Below are 24,602 nucleotides of genomic sequence, written 5' to 3' on the forward strand. Positions count from 1 at the left end.
CAAAGATATTCCAGGCCAAGATTCTAGCTAGAAATTAAACCTTTGAAATGACATAAAACAATCCTATGCTACATTTAAAGGAAGTTATCCATTACTCTATGAAAAATATGTTGTGAACAGTTTCCACATTTGATATTTTTGAAAGTTGAATCCATCTTGAACCTTGGCCATTTGTTACTGAAAGTGCAAGGAAAATGTTAGTGTGGATATATTTCATGGAATCTTAGAATGGGGGTGGAGGGCTTAGAGATAATCTAATTTCATTTTTCCATATTTTAGGTGTGAAGAAACTGATACACAGAGAGGCTTAGTGACCTGCTGAAGGTCACAAATTTGCAGAACTGGGATTTCATTACAGACCTCTTAACCTATTCCATGTATCTTAAAGTCAGTATTAATGTAAAACTAAGCTTTTAGTTATCTGCTATACCACAAAACCATTTTATTTAATATTTATATCCAAGTTGAGTTTAGGTTTCTCTCTCTTTTAGGGAATAGTCTTTATGTTTTGTTTTGCAGGTATACTAGTGAACTTTGGCACTCTAAAACCTTTTAGATTAATTTTAAAAAGTGTCAGCAACTCTGTGTCTTTGTATCTATTATATATTTTATAGAAATAGGGAACATGTCATCTAAGTTCGTGTGTGCAAATGTGAAGTAAAGTGTAATTAAATTGCACCTGTAGAATAACGAGTTCCGAGTCAGTAGTACCTCTGGGAACAAAGCTCATTTATAGACAGTTTCCTGAAGTTAAATACCCAATGTACTCTTCAGCTGGAAATGTGTGTAAGATACTGGACATCATCTGGAAAGATACAGGAAACAAAACAGAAACATTTTTCTACCTTTATACAAAACTATAATGCATGAAATATTGACACTTGAAAATATACTTGAATTCTAATGAAGTATAAAATTCTAATGAATTTTTCTTAGGAAAAATGAATTTGAACTGGAGCAGTTAACCTAGCCACCTAGCCAATAAAGTAACCATTGAGTTGATCAGGGTAGGAGAGAGTATTGCCAGCATGAAATGAGAAACTAAAATGATTACTCTTCTTGGAAAATTGAAGGCTAATATGTGTTTTGAATATAAAGCAATCATTAAGTGGGTAAATACTGTAAAAAAAAAAAAGAGTGTATTTATCAAATTCAGGAATGCCAGAATGACAAGGCATTTTAAAACATTGATCACATATAAGTTTAGAAAAGATAAAAGAAAGCACTGTCTCCCCACAAGAGGTGGCCAATTTATGGAACTCAGTATCCCAGCTATCAGATGAAAACGAAAAATTTAAAAAGATAAACTCATGGATGTTTTATTCATGTGAATTGAGAGGGAAAAAAGATATTGTTGAGGGACTTGTCCTTAACTTTCTGCAGTTCAAGGAAAACAGTCATACCATGTGGTAACAGGCAGAATATTTGACTGACTAGACCAAGATCCTGATTCAGAGTGAAAATTCTTATGAGCAAAAGCAATCTTTTTTATATGTATCTCCTTTCTTTTCCAATATTAGTGAAAAGGAGTCATCAGCTGTGTGAAGGTGGAGGGAAACTTATTGAAAATTTAATGTTCATGTTGAAAACTATACAAATGCCAAGTAATAAAGGAAAAAGCCAGTAAAAGATGAGTAAATCGAAGCCAGTAAAAGATGAGACTCAGAAACCTAGTAGGATTTTGTACAAATTCTAGATTGAACAACCATAAAGCTGTGACCATATTAATATAGTGAAGCTCATAGTATTGTAATAATTTTTAATGCTAAACTAGTAAAAATGATGCTTTAGATTTCATAGAAATTGAGCATTTAAATTGGTCACCACCAAGTTGCGTATCAAAAAATAAGGATAATGAAAAACAGATGTCTATTTTGAAAAGGTCTCTGAATCACTCACATCCCTTGACACCTGTTGAGAGTCCCACATTAAGAGCCAAGTAGGTGGAAAGGAAACTGAATAAAAAGTTAATTCCAGAACTCAGTAGTTAAAACTTACACAGATTTTTAAAAAATCTTCACTTTTTTTTTTTTTTTTTAAAGTTAATGTAGATGTTTATTAATAATAGAAGTTTATATTCAAATTTTGAGACATAAAGTTGGTAATTAAAACACCATCAATTCATAATTAAACATTGTCTTTTTTGCCAAATGGATAAATATTATCAGTTGGGATAAATTATTATTATTTTTTTTTTTCCACACACACACACACTGTATTTTATTTTTACAAGAGATAGACTGACACCAAGCATTGTACATGGATGACCACAACAAAAGCAACAATGATTGCAATTACCAAACATGAAACACACTTATACTATGTCATAATATTGACATTCAGTCCAGTAATCCTCCACTGTAACAGCTCCTTTACTTTGCAGTGAAAATTGATTTGTATATTCTTTGCCTCTGAGTCCTTGTGGGATTTTTTTTTTTTTAATTCAGACAGAAAGTCACAAAAATTATACTCATCCTCATCAGTTCACTCAGTCCCATGTAATTAATTTCTTTTTTTTCATCTTGATCTTTTGTTAGCACTTTTATGAGTTCATCAGTTTTTCATTAGAGTTCTGAAAATGCTTATTCATTCAGTTCAGCAGTACAGTCAGTTACCAGAAACCTGTACTTGTCAGAGTCTTTTCCATGAATTTCTTGAAGATGAAACTCTTTTATAGGAACATATTTGCAAAATCATCAGAGTACACCCAGAACTGTCTGTAAATGACAAAAGACTTAAAAATGACCATGGTTAAAGATTTGATGAAAGTTCATAATAATGCAGTTGACAAGAAAATTAGTTATTTCTGAGATATACATTTTAAAGTAATAACTAGGATTATTACTTATAACATTATACCAGAACATATAAGATTTTTAGACGTTTCCTGTAATGTCTGAAACATTTATATTAACATATTTCCATACATATTTCCATACAAATACAAATATAAGATTTTTAGAAATTTCATGTAATGTCTGAAACATTTATATTAACATATTTCCATACATATTTCCATACAAATACAAATATAAGATTTTTAGAAATTTCATGTAATGTCTGAAACATTTATATTAACATATTTCCATATATATTTCCATACAAATACAAGATTTTTAGAAATTTCATGTAATGTCTGAAACATTTATATTAACATATTTCCATACATATTTCCATACAAATACAAATATAAGATTTTTAGAAATTTCATGTAATGTCTGAAACATTTATATTAACATATTTCCATACATATTTCCATACAAATACAAATATAAGATTTTTAGAAATTTCATGTAATGTCTGAAACATTTATATTAACATATTTCCATACATATTTCCATACAAATACAAGATTTTTAGAAATTTCATGTAATGTCTGAAACATTTATATTAACATATTTCCATACATATTTCCATACAAATACAAATATAAGATTTTTAGAAATTTCATGTAATGTCTGAAACATTTATATTAACATATTTCCATACATATTTCCATACAAATGCAAATATAAGATTTTTAGAAATTTCATGTAATGTCTGAAACATTTATATTAACATATTTCCATACAAATAACCCAATGAAAGTTTAGTATTAGTTGTTTTGTTTGTTTTTTTATACTGCAGGTTCTTATTAGGCATCAGTTTTATACACATCAGTGTATACATGTCAATCCCAATCGCCCAATTCAGCACATCACCATCCCCACCTCATCGCAGTTTTCCCCCCTTGGTGTCCATATGTCCATTCTCTACATCTGTGTCTCAACTTCTGCCCTGCAAACTGGCTCATCTGTACCATTTTTCTACGTTCCACATACATGCATTAACATACGATATTTGTTTTTCTCTTTCTGACTTACTTCACTCTGTATGACAGTCTCTAGATCCATCCACTTCTCAACAAATGACTCAATTTCGTTCCTTTTTATGGCTGAATAATATTCCATCGTATATATGTACCACAACTTCTTTATCCATTCGTCTGTTGATGGGCATTTAGGTTGCTTCCATGACCTGGCTATTGTAAATAGTGCTGCAATGAACATTCGGGTGCACGTGTCTTTTTGAATTACGGTTTTCTCTGGGTATATGCCCAGTAGTGGGATTGCTGGGTCATATGGTAATTCTATTTTTAGTTTTTTAAGGAACCTCCATATTGTTCTCCATAGTGGCTGTATCAATTTACATTCCCACCAACAGTGCAAGAGGGTTCCCTTTTCTCCACACCCTCTCCAGCATTTGTTGTTTGTAGATTTTCTGATGATGCCCATTCTAACAGGAGTGAGGTGATACCTCATTGTAGTTTTGATTTGCATTTCTCTAATAATTAGTGATGTTGAGCATCTTTTCATGTGCTTCGTGGCCGTCTGTATGACTTCTTTGGAGAAATGTCTATGTAGGTCTTCTGCCCATTTTTGGATTGGGGTGTTTGTTTCTTTGATATTGAGCTGAATGAGCTGTTTATATATTTTGGAGATTAATCCTTTGTCCGTTGATTCATTTGCAAATATTTTCTCCCATTCTGAGGGTTGTCTTTTCGTCTTGTTTATGGTTTCCTTTGCTGTGCAAAAGCTTTGAAGTTTCATTAGGTCCCACTTGTTTATTTTTGTTTTTATTTCCATTACTCTAGGAGGTGGATCGAAAAAGATCTTGCTGTGATTTATGTCAAAGAGTGTTCTTCCTATGTTTTCCTCTAAGAGTTTTATAGTGTCCAGTCTTATATTTAGGTCTCTAATCCATTTTGAGTTTATTTTTGTGTATGGTGTTAGGGAGTATTCTAATTTCATTCTTTTACATGTGGCTGTCCAGTTTTCCCAGCACCACTTATTGAAGAGACTGTCTTTTCTCCATTGTATATCTTTGCCTCCTTTGTCATAGATTAGTTGACCATAGGTGCGTGGGTTAATCTCTGGGCTTTCGATCTTGTTCCATTGATCTATGTTTCTGTTTTTGTGCCAGTACCATATTGTCTTGATTACTGTAGCTTTGTAGTATAGTCTGAAGTCAGGGAGTCTGATTCCTCCAGCTCCATTTTTTTGCCTCAAGACTGCTTTGGCTATTCGGGGTCTTTTGTGTCTCCATACAAATTTTAAGATGATTTGTTCTAGCTCCGTAAAAAATGCCATTGGTAATTTGATAGGGATTGCATTGAATCTGTAGATTGCTTTGGGTAGTATACTCATTTTCACAATGTTGATTCTTCCAATCCAAGAACATGGTATATCTCTCCCTCTGTTGGTATCATCTTTAATTTCTTTCATCAGTGTCTTATAGTTTTCTGCATACAGGTCTTTTGTCTCCCTAGGTAGGTTTATTCCTAGGTATTTTATTCTTTTTGTTGCAATGGTAAATGGGAGTGTTTCCATAATTTCTCTTTCAGATTTTTCATCATTAGTGTATAGGAATGCAAGAGATTTCTGTGCATTAATTTTGTAACCTGCAACTTTACCATATTCATTAATTAGCTCTAGCAGTTTTCTGGTGGCAGTTTTAGGATTCTCTATGTATAGTATCATGTCATCCGCAAACAGTGACAGTTTTACTTCTTCTTTTCCAATTTGGATTCCTTTTATTTCTTTTTCTTCTCTGATTGCCGTGGCTAGGACTTCCAGAACTATGTTGAATAATAGTGGTGAGAGTGGACATCCTTGTCTCGTTCCTGATCTTAGAGGAAATGCTTTCAGTTTTTCACCATTGAGAATGATGTTTGCTGTGGGTTTGTCATATATGGCCTTTATTATGTTGAGGTAGGTTCCCTCTATGCCCACTTTCTGGAGAGTTTTTATCAGAAATGGGTGTTGAATTTTGTCAAAAGCTTTTTCTGCATCTATTGAGATGATCATATGGTTTTTATTCTTCAATTTGTTAATATGGTGTATCACATTGATTGATTTGCGTATATTGAAGAATCCTTGCATCCCTGGGATAAATCCCACTTGATCGTGGTGTATGATCCTTTTAATGTGTTGTTGGATTCTGTTTGCTAGTATTTTGTTGAGGATTTTTGCATCTATATTCATCAGTGATATTGGTCTGTAATTTTCTTTTTTTGTAGTGTCTTTGTCTGGTTTTGGTATCAGGGTGATTGTGGCCTCATAGAATGAGTTTGGGAGAGTTCCTTCCTCTGCAATTTTTTGGAAGAGTTTGAGAAGGATGGGTGTTAGCTCTTCTCTAAATGTTTGATAGAATTCACCTGTGAAGCCATCTGGTCCTGGACTTTTGTTTGTTGGAAGATTTTTAATCACAGTTTCAATTTCATTACTTGTGATTGGTCTGTTGATATTTTCTGTTTCTTCCTGATTCAGTCTTGGAAGGTTATACCTTTCTAAGAATTTGTCCATTTCTTCCAGGTTGTCCATTTTATTGGCATAAAGTTGCTTGTAGTAGTCTCTTAGGATGTTTTGTATTTCTGCGGTGTCTGTTGTAACTTCTCCTTTTTCATTTCTGAAAAAAAATCTTCACTTTTAAGTTGCACTTTGGAAACGATGCCTCACTCTAAGTCTTAGAAAAATAAATGTGTTTAAAGAGGTGTCAGACTGGGTGGGATACAGTTAATATGGGTTTGTGCGTGTGGCAGGGGAGGAGTGGATTAGAAGACATGTCAGTGTTGGAGAAGGCTCAGGAATATGGCATTGAGAAACCCAATGCTGGATAAAATTGTGAGTTAAACAAAGGTTATTTCTTTAGATTATTTTAAGAAAAGAGGTACAAAAAAGAAAGGATGATAGGACCTCTTTCTCCCCTCAATTCTAATTCTTTCTTCCCCCAACTCTTAACTCTCTCTCTTCCCTACCCTAACTTCCTCTTTTACTCAAGGGGTTTCCAAGCTGTTCTAGGCCTTTTCTTCCAACTAAAGCATTCTATGATCTGGACCTATTTTTCCACCTTTCCCTGTCCTGCATACAGGAATGAAACTGCATACCTTGTTAATGCCAAGATTGGTATTATACCCAACCAACTTAACATCTGAAATAAGCCTAAGTGATAGATACTTCTTGCCTAAGACAGTTTATATTTTTCTCTGAAATAGAAATAATTATTTTTCATTTTGAAATAATTATTTTTAATATTTAAAACGTTTTTAAAGATAAAACTTATTTCTTAAATACATTGGATATATTTAAGCATTCCAGTGTTTTTTACCCTAGCTTCAAGGGAAAAAATTAAAACAATAGATTAATAAAATTGCTAAAATTAGGTAATACCTTACTTAGGTTTTAGGTAATTTGTTTTTTATTTTCATACTTTGGAACTCTTCTCCATTTTTCCGATTCTAGACTCCATTCCTTTAGCTTGCTGGTGGACTATGTCCATTATATACACAGTTTGATTTTAAGGCAAAAGTTTCCAGACACAGTCTAGAATTCCTGAGTTATCTTTTAAAAACAGTTGTATTGTGAATAAAATACCTACCTAACTATAAGAAATTTGGGCTCCACTACTTCCTTTCTCCTACTGAGTTAATAGGAATATAGTAGGCACATGACACTTACTTGAATTTTTTGTGACCTTGTTACCATTTTGTATATTTCAGATTCCCAAATGTCCAATTGGAAGAAGACCCACTCCTTGTCTGCTCTTGTAGGATGTTAGTTTTAATGTCTAATATTGATCTTCTTTAGAAAAGTAGGACTATTATATAAGAAATACATGCTCATTTTATAAAAAGAAGACTAGTCTATTCAGTATGTGTTTATTTCCTCAGGGTAGTGAACATTGTGGCCACTTAAGGAAGCCATGTATCAGTAACCGTCTGCAGTATAAATAAGCTGTCCTGGATTATAGGTTAATTATTTTTTCTCCTCTGAGTTAGGATATAATTTCTTCATCAACCACTTTCATGTAACCAAAAGGAAATCTTTGAGCTGCTTTTAAAATAACTACAGTGCTTAACTCATGCAGTTACCAAATCATACTTTTTTCCATTTTTCTGATTAAAATTCCCTAAGCAACATTAGTCTTATTTACATTGGCATCCATTCATTTGAATTAATATTTAGTTATACTAAATATAATAATATTTAATTATAATTAATAAAAGCCAGCATTTACTGAATGCCTACTATGTGCCAAAGGATTAAGGCTCAGTGCTAAACTTACTTTTGGGACAAGGATGTGAATTTTGATAGTGAAACAGAGCTGATAATATAATTGTGAATTTGTTGGAATGTTGTAAATAGTGAGATAATATAATTGTGTTTGGCAAATGTTCAGCAGCTCTTTGCTGACGCCTGCCAGATAGGTTTATATTAGCCTTACCTTTCTTTTCTTCATGTATTATTATACCTGCATTTGTAGTCTTAATTCTTTGAATCAATGTAAGTATTCTTAAATGGTGACATACTGTTGATCATTGTAGGTACAGTGGTATGAGGTCTAAATGATGTGAGAGTTCATGTTTTTTAAAGAGAATTTACTATTTTTTATATCTTGTTACAAATTTTCAATTTCTATCATCAAGAAGTATTAATTGTTTATATGTTTATGGTGTTATACAAGTCAAATGGTTCTTCTAAGAACTTAAAATCTGAAGTATCTAAAGGGATTACTATTAATACACTTTTTAAAAAAATTCACATGTATATTAAACAAATCCTAGATGTTGGACAAATAGCAAAAGAGGTTTAGAAAAATGAAATTTCAGTCTGAAAATTTGCCTTTTTTCCCTCTAGGAATGAAATAAAAGATTTTATATTAGAAACATGAATTTAGAATCCAGAATAAGTGTTGCTTGTGACATCAGATTTTATTGATTTATCAGGTAGAAATTTAGTCAACATTTTTCTTAAAGCAAAAGCTTCAGGTTATGTATATATTCACCTTTGTAAATTCTAATTCCCTTCCTGTTCCTCCTCTTCTACTTCTCCCCCTCCTTCTTTTTTTCTTTTGACCAGTAACTTTTTAAAGTTGAAAGCTATGCTAAAGGTACTCATTTCTCTTCAGAATATAAAGTTTCTTCTTAAGATTTAGAGCATTTATTTTATATGTAAAGAACATTTATTATGCCTCAATGGATATGAGAGGGTCATGGGACTTCTTCTCAACGAGCCTTATCTAGCCAAGTAGAGGTCATTAATGCCTCCCCATGCCCAATTACATCAGACCTGAAGACTGAAAAGTTGCCTCTTCCTTGTGTAGTTTAATTTCATCCAGAATGGACAGTGCTTAAGAGTTTGTTTCCATCATCTGAAAGATACAAAATTATTTATAGGATGTTTGCAGTGAATCTTCTTATTTTTACCACTATGGACAAACCACTTGGAAATTTTTTCATGACATACAACAATCATGTTAAAGTATTTAATTAATATGTTTGCTTTCTCATTCTGAAATGTCATCCAAATGATGCCTTTCACAAAGAAGTTTTGTGTAGTTCACTTAAGAACTCTATGTGCCAGTTATATAAAAGACTGAGCACAAGCATACTTCCACAGAAACTAAACTATGGTCTTGCTTAGTTGAAGAAGTAAATACTTTGTTTTCAGGAATCTTATTTAGAAAGAAAACTTTCCCAAATGGTTTTATATTAGCTAAAATTTCATATTTCTATGTGATACACTACTTCTATGTTTATTTTTTGTTAGTGTAACCTAGTTTAATTTAAAAAGTGCTATTAATGATTGTTTTTCTTTTCTTTTAAGAAAACAAATCAAACTACAGTCACCCTCTTTAATTTAGTGGTTAACTAGGACTTGTTCACATAGTTGAGATTTCTTTATGTGATTTTTATTTTATGTACAAAAAAATTGTACTACATAACTTCTACCTTCAATGGATCAAATGGATACATTGATTGAACAACTATTTAAACATTTACACTGGCTTTCCCTAAAATTTTATATGTATTTCAAAATTAGTCCCCATTTTAAATATATTTTAATGATATTGTTTTGTGTTTACTGAGCAAAATTGATCCACCACAGAACTGAAATTAGTGCTTTAATTTGAAGCTTTATTTCTTAAGGAAAAATAACTATGATTTTATAACTACTGGATTTTTTAAAAAAGCCAGTTGGTAATTATGTGCTGAATTTGTATATAATAAACTTCCTATCAAAACACTTTTTATCATAAACTATATTAAAACTATTTCTGTTGGTGTATTCCATAGAAACTTTCATTAGATTGGTTATTTTCACTTGTTGGAGTTCTAGTAAAATGCTGAGGCAACTGTAGTATATTTCTAATGAAGTCTGTAAAAATATTGAACTCTGTGAAATTATTGAGCAACCTACCATCCATGATCATGAATATATGATTTCTAATTGACTTAACTTTTGGCTTAATCTATAAATTTTTTGTAAGTATCTAATATTTGTTTATGATAGTTCTATCAGATCTATCTACCTAGTTTTAGACTCTCAAATGCCCTAGAAAACCCTAAAGCATACTCATTCACAAGATTTCTCTGTGAGTATAACCAGGAAGAGAGAATATTTGCTATGTACTCAAATTATAGCATTTGATTTGGGGGAAAAATCATTTTATGTTTTACTAGGTACGAATAGGGGTAGGCATTCTTATGTAGGCAAGAATTAATATGCATCAAAATTCTTGAAGAGTTAATCCAATGTAAAGAAGCTTATATGATTTATTTGATATTCCTAACTTCTCTTTCAGGGGTTTATTGCACTTATTTATAACAGTTTCCTAGTCCATTCATTATAGAATGTAGGTCAAAAAATATTGCCCTTTAGAGTTCATTCTGTTACATAATATTTGTATTATGTACATAATGTATTTGGGAACATAATATATTAAGATATAACGATACAGAACATTTTTTTGCTCTTGAGATTCACAGAAGGAGAAGAGGGACTAATCTATGGAATGGATCTGAAACAAAGCTAATAGACTTGGATTTAATTAATTTGGGTGATTAAAAGTATACTGAATCTATGAGATCTGATACTTGATTTTTCTAAAATGGATTACTCACTGCTTTTTCCCCTTTACTTTCCGTAGGGAACCAGTTCCCTCCAGTTGCAGCACAGGACCTTCCTTTTGTGTTAAAGGCTGGCTACCTTGAAAAACGCAGAAAAGGTAAATCATATGATTCTAATGAAAAACTTAAAAATCTAAGACTCTAAGAAACCCTGATGATATTATCCAAACCACAGAATACAGCTTTCAGTTCTAAATAATTTTTAATAACAAAATAAAACATTTGGTCAGGTTTTTTGTTGTCAACCTTGGTTATTTTTAGATGATTCAGGAGCTGTTTCCTGCCTCTTGGAGGAGAGCTGTGGGCCATGACTGTATTCTCAAGGATGAGATTTCTCACAGTTATCCCACCCAGCTGAGCAGTGGGTTATCTGTACCTGACCTGGCATACGCCATGTTTGCTACGGTTCAGATCAAGCTTAGCATATTGTCTGCCATTTTCTGTTATTCATTCAGTGTTCCTCTCCATTGGCTATGATAATTGGGAGTTGACCATATGGTCTCACTCTTTCAACCCCAATATATAATGAAAATGAAATATGGAGGTGGTGTTATGATACGGGAAATGAAAAGCGGAAAGTCCCTTCATTACCATTCTGCTTATCTCTCAGGTAGTCCCTTTGGGCCTTCCTATTTATATTCCGTTTGCTTTTCTTAGCTTTCTTAGCTGAATTTTAAAGCTGAAAGAGATAATAGAAATAATCTAGGTCAACTCCTTCTCCCTCTTTTTTATGACAGATGAGAAAATGAGACCCTGATGAATCAATTATCTGAAGGCTTTATAGTCAAATACCTTTCTGACTGTTTCCTGTCAGGAAAGTTTGTTAGCCATGTAGTTGATCCCATAAATGTAGCAGTCCCATCTCTGCTGTAGTGTATTCCTTTTTTTTTTTTTAACATCTTTATTGGAGTATAATTGCTTTACAATGGTGTGTTAGTTTCTGCTTTATAGCAAAGTGAATCAGTTATACATATACATATATCCCCATATCTCTTCCCTCTTGCGTCTCCCTCCCTCCCACCCTCCATATCCCACCCCTCTAGGTGGTCACAAAGCACCAAGCTGATCTCCCTGTGCTATGTGGCTGCTTCCCACTAGCTATCTATTTCACATTTGGTAGTGTATATATGTCCATGCCACTCTCTCACTTTGTCCCAGCTTACCCTTCCCCCTCCCCGTATCCTCAAGTCCATTCTCTAGTAGGTCTGCGTCTTTATTCCTGTCTTGCCCCTAGGTTCTTCATGACCATTTTTTTTTTTTTTTTTTAGATTCCATATATATGTGTTAGCATACGGTTTTCTCTTTCTGACTTACTTCACTCTGTATGACAGACTCTAGGTCCATCCACCTCACTACAAATAACTCAATTTCGTTTCTTTTTATGGCTGAGTAATATTCCATTGTATATATGTGCCACATCTTCTTTATCCATTCATCTGTCGATGGACACTTAGGTTGCTTCCATGTCCTGGCTATTGTAAATAGAGCTGCAATGAACATTTTGGTACATGACTCTTTTTGAATTATGGTTTTCTTAGGGTATCTGCCCAGTAGTGTGGGATTGCTGGGTCATATGGTAGTTCTATTTGTAGTTTTTTAAGGAACCTCCATACTGTTCTCCATAGTGGCTGTATCAATTTACATTTCTAGTGTATTCCTTTTAGCTTTGTTTTATGTTTTGTTTTTTGTTTGTCTCTTGGAAAAGAAGATACAAATTATTTAGTCATAGAATTTTACAGCTAAAAGGAACCTTAGAAATCATATTAACTAACTTTTCCTTTTACAATAAGGGAATTGCATTATATTTATAAAGGTAATATATATTATCTAAACTGTTCCTTTTCCCTCTTTATTGTAGATCACAGCTTTCTGGGATTTGAATGGCAGAAACGGTGGTGCGCTCTCAGTAAAACAGTGTTCTATTATTATGGAAGTGATAAAGGTAGTATTGGCGTTCAGTTATATCAGCTTCTATTGCATGAGGGTTTTGGGGGGGCATTTTACTCCACTCCCCTACCTCTTGGGTGTAGAATAAGCTGAAGACAAATGGAGAAAGAATAACTAAAAATTTTAATATTATAGCCTAAGGGTAATTAATAATTCTGTTATTTGACAAATGCTCCACGTTCCAGAATGCCCTAAAAGTTAACACAATTGTGTTTTATTGAATTAGGAAAGAGAAAAATAACTTTCATCCGTGTGGCCTTTTACCTCAGGAATTACTGATATTTATCATCCAGGCTGTAGTTGTAGAATTTCTTTAGGGTTGTGGGAGTTTTGAAGGGAGGAAAGATGTTTTTTCCTTCAAATATTTTAAAAGAAAAATTTAGATAAAATGAAACGTGTGCAACACCTTTCTCAGCTTCCTTTATGGATTTAAGTAACAGCAAACATCTATCAAGGTTACTGTTCTAAGCACCTTAGCTGTCTAAGCACTTTAGCTATATTAACTTGGTTAACTACAGCTTTGTGAGGTACGTACCATCATTAGTCCCACTTATTTTACTGTTTGGAAAACTGAGGACAGGGAGCTTAAGTAACTTGTTCAAGGTCATGGAGCTGGTAATGGCAGTTTTGGGATTTGAACGGAGGCCTAATGGTAGGAGTCCGTGCTCTGAACCACTATTATCACTATATTAATTTAGAAACAATGATACATTTTGTAACTTCACTTGCTAATTAATAACTTACTCATAGTTCACATAATTTTAAGTTCATTATTTGAACAAATAAAGCCGTAAAATACTGACATTTAAAGAATATAAGCTTTCTTAGTTTTGCTTTTATCTAGGAAAAGCAGGTCAGAAGTTGAATCTTATAAAGTAAGGGTTGTATATAAATAGCTGACATTCATTTCCAGAAAGGACACTTAAGGAGAAGAAAAGATGTAAAAGTCCAATATCACTGAATATAAACTTTCCCATGAAATTGTTTCTTATCAGTGTTGTTTGGAAGTTTATATTTCATTTGACATTATTTGCAGTTTTTAGGGGTTTTTTCCTTATTATAAAATCAGGCAGATATGATTGTTGTATTTCAGATAAATGTTAAATACGTGCATGATGCTAGAAGTTGGTCTCACCTTTTGGTTAATGGGATTATCAAGTTGAGAATTAACTTAGTGGCTAGTTTGCATTCTGTCACTAATTTACAATATGTTCGTAAGTAGAAATGGAGTCAGTGAAGTGTAAACTATAAACAGCTATCAACAGGTATCCTTCTTTCTTCTGCTAAGTCTTTTTTTTTTTAACACTTTATTTATTTATCTATGGCTGTGTTGGGTCTTCGTTTCTGTGCGAGGGCTTCCTCTAGTTGTGGCAAGCGGGGGCCACTCTTCATCGCGATGCACGGGCCTCTCACTATCGCGGCCTCTCTTGTTGCGGAGCACAGGCTCCGGACGCGCAGGCTCAGTAGTTGTGGCTCACGGGCCCAGCTGCTCCGCGGCATGTGGGATCTTCCCAGACCAGGGCTCGAACCCGTGTGCCCTGCATTGGCAGGCAGATTCTCAACCACTGCACCACCAGGGAAGCCCCCTTCTGCTAAATCTTAAGTAGGTGATTTCATCAGAAAATTTAGAGTCCAAGTTCAATTATGATTATCATAGGTCATAAACATGTGTTACTATTATAGAAATAAAATTTTGTACAGTATTGTGAATTGAGATCAAGATTTTGCTTTTCCATAAAGAAATGTCTTCTATTTCATAAGACCAGGGCAGGGAGGTTTAAAATCCTTGTGACTTTGGTTCAGTTAGTCTTCTCATTTCTAATTTCTTTAAAAATCAATGAATACTAATGTCTGTTTCCTTCACTCCTAGTCCTAACTGGTATATACCAACAGTTAGGTCAAAGATAAGCAAGAGTTTTCCCAAAATCTAGGGAATGTTTATATTTATTTCAAAGGCTAATAAATAAATTCTAGTTATTTGGGGGAGATACTAGTTAAATTCCCATTTCTATTCTTAGTTGATGAGGCCTTGTGGTAATAACATTCTTTGTAATTTGTATTTTAAGTACTTTGTGATCCATTTAGCCACTCTACCACTGCGGCTTTTAAAAAATTACTATTCTCGCCTTCCCTTTTTACGTGGATCTTTGAGGATCTGGTTTATATTTCCTTAAACTCTTCCCTATCTGTCACTATGAAGCCTCCTGTTTCCATTGAGATTTCAGATCTGTTTTTAGTGGTTCTTTGGAATTCTTGGCCAGTTCTGCTTTTAGGGACTTGGGGGAAAAAATCTATATTTAGACAGTTTTTAACTGCTTGTTTGGCATGATTTTAATTTCCTTCCTTTGTGTCCTTTTCTTTCCAAGAAAATGTACATGTCACATGAAATTTTTATTTTCTTTTGTGAAATCAGATAGCTGATTTGTACAACATTGTTTACTGTATATGTGAACCACTTTACCTAAACTTCCGAAAGAGCTATTTAGATAAATGAGAACTATAATCCTCCAACTAAGTAGGATTTAGATAAATGGATTGTAGAGGCACAGAGGAGTTGATACCACTTACTAGGTTAAACTGTACTTTGTTACTGTTTGACAGATACATAGTTCACATTTTCTAACTTACGGTATGTGCCAAAAAACATTTTGACCCATCAAGATAATAATGGCTTAGAAAGAGTAGTTCCAGCCTGTAGGGTAAATAATACTCTTACCTTCGTACCCCTAAATATTATCTGTATTTATTATTCATGGCCATTTGGGGACTTTAAGTTTTATACACACACACACACACACACACACACACACACACACACACATATATCTTAACATAACATACTTTATTACTTTCTGAAATCACATCCTTCCTTTCATCTCTTTCCTCTTCATTTGAATCTCATCGTCATGAATCTCATTTATCAAACTTCTTGGGTCCTAGATGCTCAGACTGCCATCAAGGTAGTCCTTCACTCACTGATTTATTCATTTTTTAATTTGGTAAACATTTATTGGGTACTTGATAGATCCTGGGCATGGGGGATCCAAAGATAATCCTGCCTTACAGGTACTCACAGTTGGAGTTGTGTGGGTATCAGTAAGAGAAGAGAGGAAGTCATGGGATCACTCGGGGCTGGGCGGGTAATTTCAATGCGGTAAAAACGAGTGATTTAAATAAAATATCTTTGGATCACAAAGGGGGGGTGGGTAATTGCCTGGGGGAGTTAAGGAATACTTCCTAGTGGAGAGGATCCTTCATTGGGCCTTAAAGAATGAGGAGTTTGTTGGATGAAAAAGGGTAAAATGGGCATTCCAGGCAGCAGAATGGCAAAGATTCTGAGTTTCGAAAGGCCTTGGATGAGATCAGAATTGGAATCAAGGCAGAGCATACAGTGAATGAGGGGAGGGTGTATAAAAGGCTACAAAAGTGGGTTAGGATCAGATTGACAAGAGCCTTATGAGAATAAGGTCCTTGCTAACTATTTTATCTTGAATATGGCTTTTAAGCATAGGGCTCTATGACCAGAATTGGTTTTTAGGAAGTAATTGTGATAATATTGTGGGGCATGGATTGGAATGGATAGAAACTGGGTCAGCAGGATCATTTAGGGGGACACTGAACCAGTCTACGCAAGAGAGGTTATCACAGGAAGCTGAGAGGCACATGGAGGATTTAGTGCAGGCCCCCCCGCCTCCAAAGCCATGTTCTTTCTACAACTTGGTAGTTAGCAGCCCTTCCAACACACCTGTAAATGATGGCCCATTTAGGAACCTGTTCCAAACTCATGTTTTCAGGGTTTTGTTTTTTGTTTTTCTGTTTAACCTCCATATGATCTTGAATCAGCATTATGAAACTTATCTCCTCCCACTTTTAAGGGGGGAGTAGTTAGTTTGTAGTATCTCTTTCCTTCCCACTTAAGGGGTTTTGCTGCCCCTACCCCAAGTCCCCAGTTAAAGAAAATTCTAGTGCCATCTAGTATGTGGCAGCTGCAAGTAGCCTTGGTCCTACCAAGAGTCATTCTATATATATCAAAAGTTATTTATTATATCACGTGGTTGTAACTTCTTCATTGTATCTTTTCAATGTATAATAAAAGTCAGTAGAAAATTGGGCTTAATACAGATAATTTAAACTAACAAAACTTTTATGTTGGCGGGGAAGTAAAATTTTTCATTGAAATTGACCTCTCTGCTCTCTCACTTCCCTCATTATTTCATCACTGATAGGAAAAATAGGACATAGCTGTTCAGTGTGGATGACAATTATAAAGTGTTTTGATAGCATCATAGTTCTCTTTTAATATTAAAAATTATTGTTAAAGTGACAGTGTTTGTATAATTGGAAGTTCTGTTGTTTTATAACAACTTTAGTAACAGCCATAAAAGCTTACCTTTTTTCCTGGTTCATTTGATAGAGGCAAATTCCTGGGTCAGGGCATCAGCATTTTATAATTATATCATGAATATATACAAAATATGTAAATTAAATCTGATATTAAAAAAATTCATACTATAATTTTGTTTGTGTAAAGAAGGATAATATCTTTGTTATTCCTTAAGAAATAGAAATAATTTTGACATGATAGAAATGAAATAATTCTGATATGCAAATACTAACTTTAAACTCTATCAAAATAAATGTTAAATAAAAGACCTTTATTACCCTGTAGCAGTACAGAGAAGTTAAAATGTACATCTGATACTTAGAAGGACTTCATCAACATGAGGAAATATTCATGTACAAACTAAGTCCTATTTAAAGGTCTCATGACGATGAGTCCTGTTGGTTTGCAATAAACCAGGACACAGTTTGATTTAAAATATATCTATACATCTGTATATAGATTGAAGAGATGTGTGTGTGTGTATACATAGATAGATTGAAAGTAATATATTTTCAATAGATCTGCACTGCTGTAAATACATAGATATATAGATGTTACTGTATCTATCTGTGTGTAATAGATACAGCAACATCTGTAGCAGTAAATATTCTTTGAAAATCTTTGTGCCAGGTATTATTAATGCTAAGTGGTATCATACACTGGCTCAGAGGAGTGGGCACAGAGGACCCATGAAACAGTACGATATGCAGGAGCCGGCTCACTGGGGCAGTAGGTGAGTGAGGGCTGGTGAGACTGGAAGAAGTGGAGCCAAGCTGGTAAATCCCCTGGTCAGGAGTTTGGCCTTTTTTGTCTAAGGGACAGTTAATGTTTCTAAGCATTGCAGGTAAGTAGATGGCATGACAAACTTTGGATGTTGGAAAGATCACATTGACAGCTGTCAGAAGAAGGTAAGACTGGAGGCAAGATGTGTTTTGAAGCTGAGAGTGGCTGGGAATCCAGAGAGTTGTTTAGCACCTTAAGTGCATGAAGGAGCCGCAGGTTATGTTTTTAGCCATTCTCACGTTGCATGACGTTGCATGGGTAGTAGCAGTGTCATTAATTCTGTAATTATCGTAGGAGGCTCTAAGAGGATAACATGTATAGGATATTAAGATATTCTCTGTATAATGTTTATCTTTTTTAAAAAAATTTATTTAATTTATTTATTTATTTTTGGCTGCATTGGGTCTTTGTTGCTGCGTGCAGGTTTCTCTAGTTGCGACGGGCGGGGGCTGCTCTTAGTTGCGGTACGCGGGCTTCTCATTGTGGTGGCTTCTCTTGTGCAGCATGGGCTCTAGGCACGCAGGGCTCAGTAGTTGTGGCTCGCGGGCTGTAGAGCGCAGGCTCAGTAGTTGTGGTGCACGGGCTTAGTTGCTCCGTGGCATGTGGGATCTTCCTGGACCAGGGCTCGAACCCGTGTCCCCTGCATTGGCAGGCAGATTCTTAACCACTGTGCCACCAGGGAAGCCCCTGTATAATGTTTATCTTAACAATAGCTGTATGTATAGTCTAATAGACCATATCATAATTATTATCTGAATTTCAGTTGTGGAGGAAAACAGTAGGTATAGCCAGAAAAACTAGAAACATGGTTTTAAATTCTGGTCTACAAGAAATTTAATTTCTTGTAATTTATTTATTTTCCATTCACAGCTACCTCATACTACACTGGTTTTTTTTTTTTATTTTTTTATTTTTTTAAATTTATTTATTTTTGGCTGTGCTGGGTCTTCGTTTCTGTGTGAGGGCTTTCTCTAGTTGTGGCGAGCGGGGGCCACTCTTCATCGCGGTGCACGGGCCTTTCACTATCGCAGCCTCTCTTGTTGCGGAGCACAGGCTCCAGACGCGCAGGCTCAGTAGCTGTGGCTCACGGGCCCAGTTGCTCCGCGGCATGTGGGATCTTCCCAGACCAGGGCTCGAACCCGTGTCCCCTGCACTGGCAGGCAGATTCTCAACCACTGCACCACCAGGGAAGCCCCTACACTGTTTTTTAAATCGAGTTTCTTCCTATGGTTGAAAGTGTGTGGCGGTATACAAAAACCACTTGGTTCTTATGCTTGCAGTGTACTTTTTTTTTTTTTTGGCCGCCGTGTTTTGCAGGATCTTAGTTCCCTCACCAGGGATTGAACCCAGGCTTTTGACAGTGAAAGTGTGGAGTCCTAACCACTGGACCACCAGGGAATTCCCACTTGCAGTGTACTTTTATTTTAAAGAAAAGAAAAAAGGTTTTATAAATACCTAAAATTTCCTGCCATCAGACCGTATGAGGGAAACTTTTAATTCTAACTAAAGTGCTTCCCTTTGGACCCATACATATTGCCTATGTTTGTTATTCAGAGCCCTTTGGGGCCCTTAAGTAATAAATATATATGGCATACAGTATTTTTCACTTAAAATAGTAATAATTTGATATTTCCTCATGGTATAACTCAAACACTGGAAGTATATTTCAAGTGACTGAATTAGCATTGGCAGCTGTATTTCTGTGAGCTATATAAACAAGGAAAATGTTCATGTGTCTTTAACTGAGGGCCTAGAACAACTTACTAATCAGTTGGATAAAGTTTAGTGGGAGGTTTAGTATTAACGGGCATGTTTCCCTCTTTCTTACTAGTGAGCATTAATACTTATGGAAATAGCATGAGTTATTCACTAAGAGGGAAAGGCCTTTTTAAATATAAGAAGCAGATATTATCAAAAATTTCTGAACACATTTCATATCTTTCTGTTTGCTAGCCATTTGTACCAAATTAGCATTATTGGTATAAACAACAGAAACCAACTTTGTTTATGCAGGAAAGGAAATTATTGGGAGAATATCAACTCTCAGACAGAGTTGATGGGAAGGCTAAACAACCAGGCTCGGAAAAGCAGGCAAGGACTAAGGGAGGTGAGGTGGCTGGAACTTCAGCCCAATCCACACCTCCAGGGACAGTCTGACTGGGACACACCGGTGGCCCTGCCAAGCCAGGACTCATGATGTTGCCTTTGTGCACTGCCACCAATCAGTGAATGCCACTGCTAACAGAAGTGGATTCTGAGCTCTCCCCTGATTCTTTTGTTATTCAGTTCAGATTTAGGTCCCAGGCTGGAGCATCTACTTGACTGATCTGGAACAGGGAAAATCTAAACCTCCCTCCAGCTTCTGTGGTGGGAAGTTGGCTTTGCCCCCTGATGATCTCAGGACTAAAATAGGAAAGATACTTAGATGCTGGGGATCCTCAAATGACAAATGCTCACAACTCATAGGGATGCTAAATGATTTAGAATTATTTAGTTACTATATTTATACTATATTTTAAATGATAGGAGAGTGGTTGGTGTTTTAAGCATATTTTCTGAGAGCCAGCAAAAAAGAGAGTAAGCAAGCATATTTGCAATGAAACTAGGACTGACTGGGTTTTGGAAGATGGCAGTGGGGTGGAGGGAGAGAATGTGGTGTCAGTTGATGAAGAAAAGGGAGAAATTAAGAATGATGCTCAATTTTCTGGTTTGGGGGCTTCAATTAATGGAGGTACCGCTTATTGAGAAGGAGGACACGACAAGAAAGATCACAAGTAGAGTGGGAGTGGGGATAAGATGATCTCCATTGCAGGCAAGTTATATTCATTGTGCCTATAGGACATTCAAGAGATGAAACATGTATAGTGAGCAGGTGAAGATTTGGATATTCAGTTCTGAAGCTGGACTGAAAATAGAGAATTATGAGTCACAAGCATATTGATAGGAATTTAATCCCTGGGATTGGATGAGGTTGCCCAGTGAAAACTGTAAAGCAGGAAAAGAACAGGATTTAGAACATAACCCATCATGGCTGTTTAAGAGATAGGCAAAGGTACCGGAGCCCATAAAGCAAGCTGAGAAAGTTGGGCCCAAGTTGCAGGAGGAAATGCAAGCTATAACGCTTATCATCTCTACTGAGACTTCATAAATTACATGTTCTAAAACAGTGGTTTTTCAAACATTAGTGTGTATCAAAATCACCTGGGGTGTTTGCTAAAAACTTAGTTTCCTGGACTCACCCCCGGGGAATCCTATACAGCAAGTTCAGAGTGGTAGCCATTTCTATGTTCTTAACAGGCATCCAAGATGATTCTAACATAGGTGATTCTTGAAATACACTTTGAGAAACACCTTTCTAGGAGACAATGTGAAATGGTTGAAAAAGCAAGGTTTTAGAATCAGACTTACGTTAGGGTCCTGGCTTTTACTACTTTGGTTGTGTGGCTGTAAGCAAGTTGTTTAAGTTGTTTTTTTCCCCGTCAGTGCTGGGGACATAATAAATACCTTCTTTGTCTTAGAATTATTACAAGATATATATGAGATTGCTGTATTAAATTTCTGGCATATAGAAGGAGTTCAGCAAATAAGGTCTGTCTTTTTGGGCTTCCCTGGTGGCACAGTGGTTAAGAATCCATCTGCCAATGCAGGGCACATGGGTTCGAGCCCTGGTCCAGGAAGATCCCACATGCCGCGGAGCAACTAAGTCGGTGCGCCACAACTACTGAAGCCCACGCACCTAGAGCCGGTGCTCTGCATTTTTAAAAAAAGAAAGAAAAAAAAGAAAAAAAAAAAGAGATCTTTTTGGCACTTAAAACCCCCAGAACACAGCTATAAACCTAAAGCCAGTGAAAAAGGAGGAGGAAATAGCATCATTAACCTCATACATTTTGTTTTGTAAGAGATCAGAGCCAACTGCTTTTTACCTCGAACCTACTGAATTAGAATTGTGTAAAATTAAGTTACTGATTTAATAGATTTCATTATCTAGTTTCTCCTGGCAGCCTTTAGTGCTGTAGACATTAAATTCGAACAGCATTGATATAGGCAAGGTTAAAGTATGAAATAGAAGCTGACGAAAATTTAATAGAGGGACAAACACCTCAAAAATCCTGAGGGTATCAACATGTTGTAACATACTATAAAAACTAATACTCAAATTAATGCTACTCGATCATCAAGAAAAAATTAAATTACGTTTAACAGAGTTGTTTGAAAAGTCAGGGAAGTATATATTTCAGAATGATTTCAGTTATAAAAACAAACATTTTAGAGAGTTTTGGCACTTAAAAGAAATAAACTTATGCAATTGGAGAAGTTCACTTAGATAAAATATTTTATTAGTCTACTATAGTTCTGGATAAATGAACTTATATGACCTTACTTCCCATTTGATTGGCATGTAACTATTTTTAAGTCAACAAGTGTCTTTGAAACTACCCCAGAAAGCACTGTCGAACTAGCCTATATGTAGATTGCTATAGATTGCCATGTGATGCTAAGGTTTTCTCTTTCTTCTGCGCCTTGAAGAGAAGCTAATGTAAATGGAGAAGAGCGGAGTCTTAGCATACCCATGTCTGCCCATTTTGTGTCGTGAACTTCCTATCTCACGTTGGCTAATTGGAAATATGGCTACTTTATGGTTATGGATTTGCAAAAGCTACTGAGAGTTATGAATTTTTCTTTCCTCCAACTGGTCCTTGAAAATCCTGTTTTTTTCCTGAGAAGTTTAAGGAAATCTCTCAAAAGTATCCTGTATGGCTTTGATATTTGCTTCCAACTACTTCCATTTTTTATCGTGAAAATTAAATCCTTTTGCAGTGTAGTGAATCACTGACTAATATTCCTGGAGCACTTATATCTGTACTGGGTGTGTGGGAAGGTGTGTGGGGTGTCTGTTTCAGTGGCAAGGGGGAAAGGTCTGGTACAGTGTTACTAGCTTTTGTCTCACCATACCTATAATGCTCCTTTGTTTGTTTTAAGTGCTCAGCGTAAATTTGTTGAATGAGTGAATGAATGACTTAGTTTTCTTTGAGAATTTTAGAAGAACCAACAGTGTTTAACCATTATTATTTTAATACCTTTTCCCCAGTATTATTTTTCTAGTTAGGTGTTTTGCAAAATATGTTCTGTGAGTACCAGTTCCATAAAATATTCTGTGAAAAAAGGGTTCCATTGACAAATAATTTGGGGAAATGCTGCATACTAAATCTTTCTCGTAGAAATTTGATCAAATATATTAAGGGCCTCAAGAAGGCTGGACTAACAAAACCTGTTTAACTTTAATTCAACATTTCCCAAACTTATTTGATCATAGAAACCTGTTAATATCCCATAAACACACTTTGGGAAATGCTGCTCTGATTTTTATAGTTTTCATCTCATAGAGTTTATTGCAGACGTTTTCCACAAAGCAAACTTCAAATTTTGAAAATTGTTTTTTCAATTATCCAAAGAGATATAAATTATGACTAAATATGATTAGAATGTCCAGATTTAAGTCAGGAATTACTAACTCAGATTTTTTGCCTTTGATGTTTTGAACCAGATATGATCTTGATGACCTTTTAAAAATGCCTGTTACTTCAGGCATTAAATTAGTACATTTAAGAAAAGGAGATACATATTTTACGGGCACACTAAGCTGAGAGAGCCCTGCACCCCATGATATGGAAGCATTTCTATATTTCCCCTGAGCTCAGTAAAAGAGACAGTTGTCCTTACTCATGATTTTAATATTGTATGTTAATCTAGGAAGTAAACCTATAGCAGTGCCTCCTTTCTCTCAAAATTGTATAACTGGATAAAGTAGGAAAGGCGACTAATTTTATTTTTAGTTTCAGTATTAAATCTTTTGTTTTATTCCTACTTTATTGTTTTTAAAGTAATATCTGACTAAAACTGAAGTCATCTTTTCTTTTGAATTTTCATCATATGGGATTCAAATGTGCTTTACTAGTTTAACTGTTCACTGACTGGTAAGAAACCTACTTTTGTTTTGTTTTGGTAAGAAATGCTTCTGTACTTGCTTTACCACTCCTCTCCATTCAAATACTTTGTTTTCCCCTCACATCTTTTTATAATTAGCAGTTTTGTTTTGCTTTGCTTTTTAAATTTAGAGTTTGATTTGTACCAATTTAGGAGATTTTTAAAAAAGGAAAAGTTGTGTTTTAGGGGCTTTTGCGGCGTGGGGAGGTTGGAGGGTGGTGATGAGAGGAGATAGTAGTAAATAAAAGCCCAGCAAGCTTTCAACTAGACGGGTTTTCCCACTGGCTTACCAAATCTGAAAGAGCCACGGATTTGTAGTGGGTTTGTCTAGCAAGTTCTAAGTCCCAATTCTTGGATTTTCCCTACATGAAATTGTCATATTTCCATACTTCCTTCTGAATAAGACCATTATCTGCAGACCTCTTCTTTTGGTTCCCTTAGATGTCCTTTTTAAAACCAGCCATTCCAAATAACTCTGTAATTTTAGAATTAAAAGTAATACCTAGAAATGTTACTTAGATATTATACTGTGAAAGCAATATGACCAAAAAATAT

At 35.0% G+C, this 24,602-nt stretch overlaps 1 protein-coding gene across 2 annotated transcripts in view; it reads left to right on the forward strand.

Annotated features, from left to right (window-relative positions):
* SKAP2 (src kinase associated phosphoprotein 2) overlaps positions 1-24,602 on the forward strand; it is a 162,066-nt gene that overhangs the window by 80,277 nt on the left and 57,187 nt on the right. For both annotated transcript variants that reach the window (XM_057550043.1, XM_007171516.2), the window contains exons 5-6: positions 10,969-11,046; positions 12,807-12,890. In XM_057550043.1, the coding sequence (XP_057406026.1) occupies positions 10,969-11,046; positions 12,807-12,890 (162 nt within the window). The remainder of the gene's footprint in view (positions 1-10,968; positions 11,047-12,806; positions 12,891-24,602) is intronic.

Source organism: Balaenoptera acutorostrata, chromosome 7 (assembly GCF_949987535.1).
Source record: "Balaenoptera acutorostrata chromosome 7, mBalAcu1.1, whole genome shotgun sequence".
Classification (NCBI taxonomy): Eukaryota; Metazoa; Chordata; class Mammalia; order Artiodactyla; family Balaenopteridae; genus Balaenoptera; species Balaenoptera acutorostrata.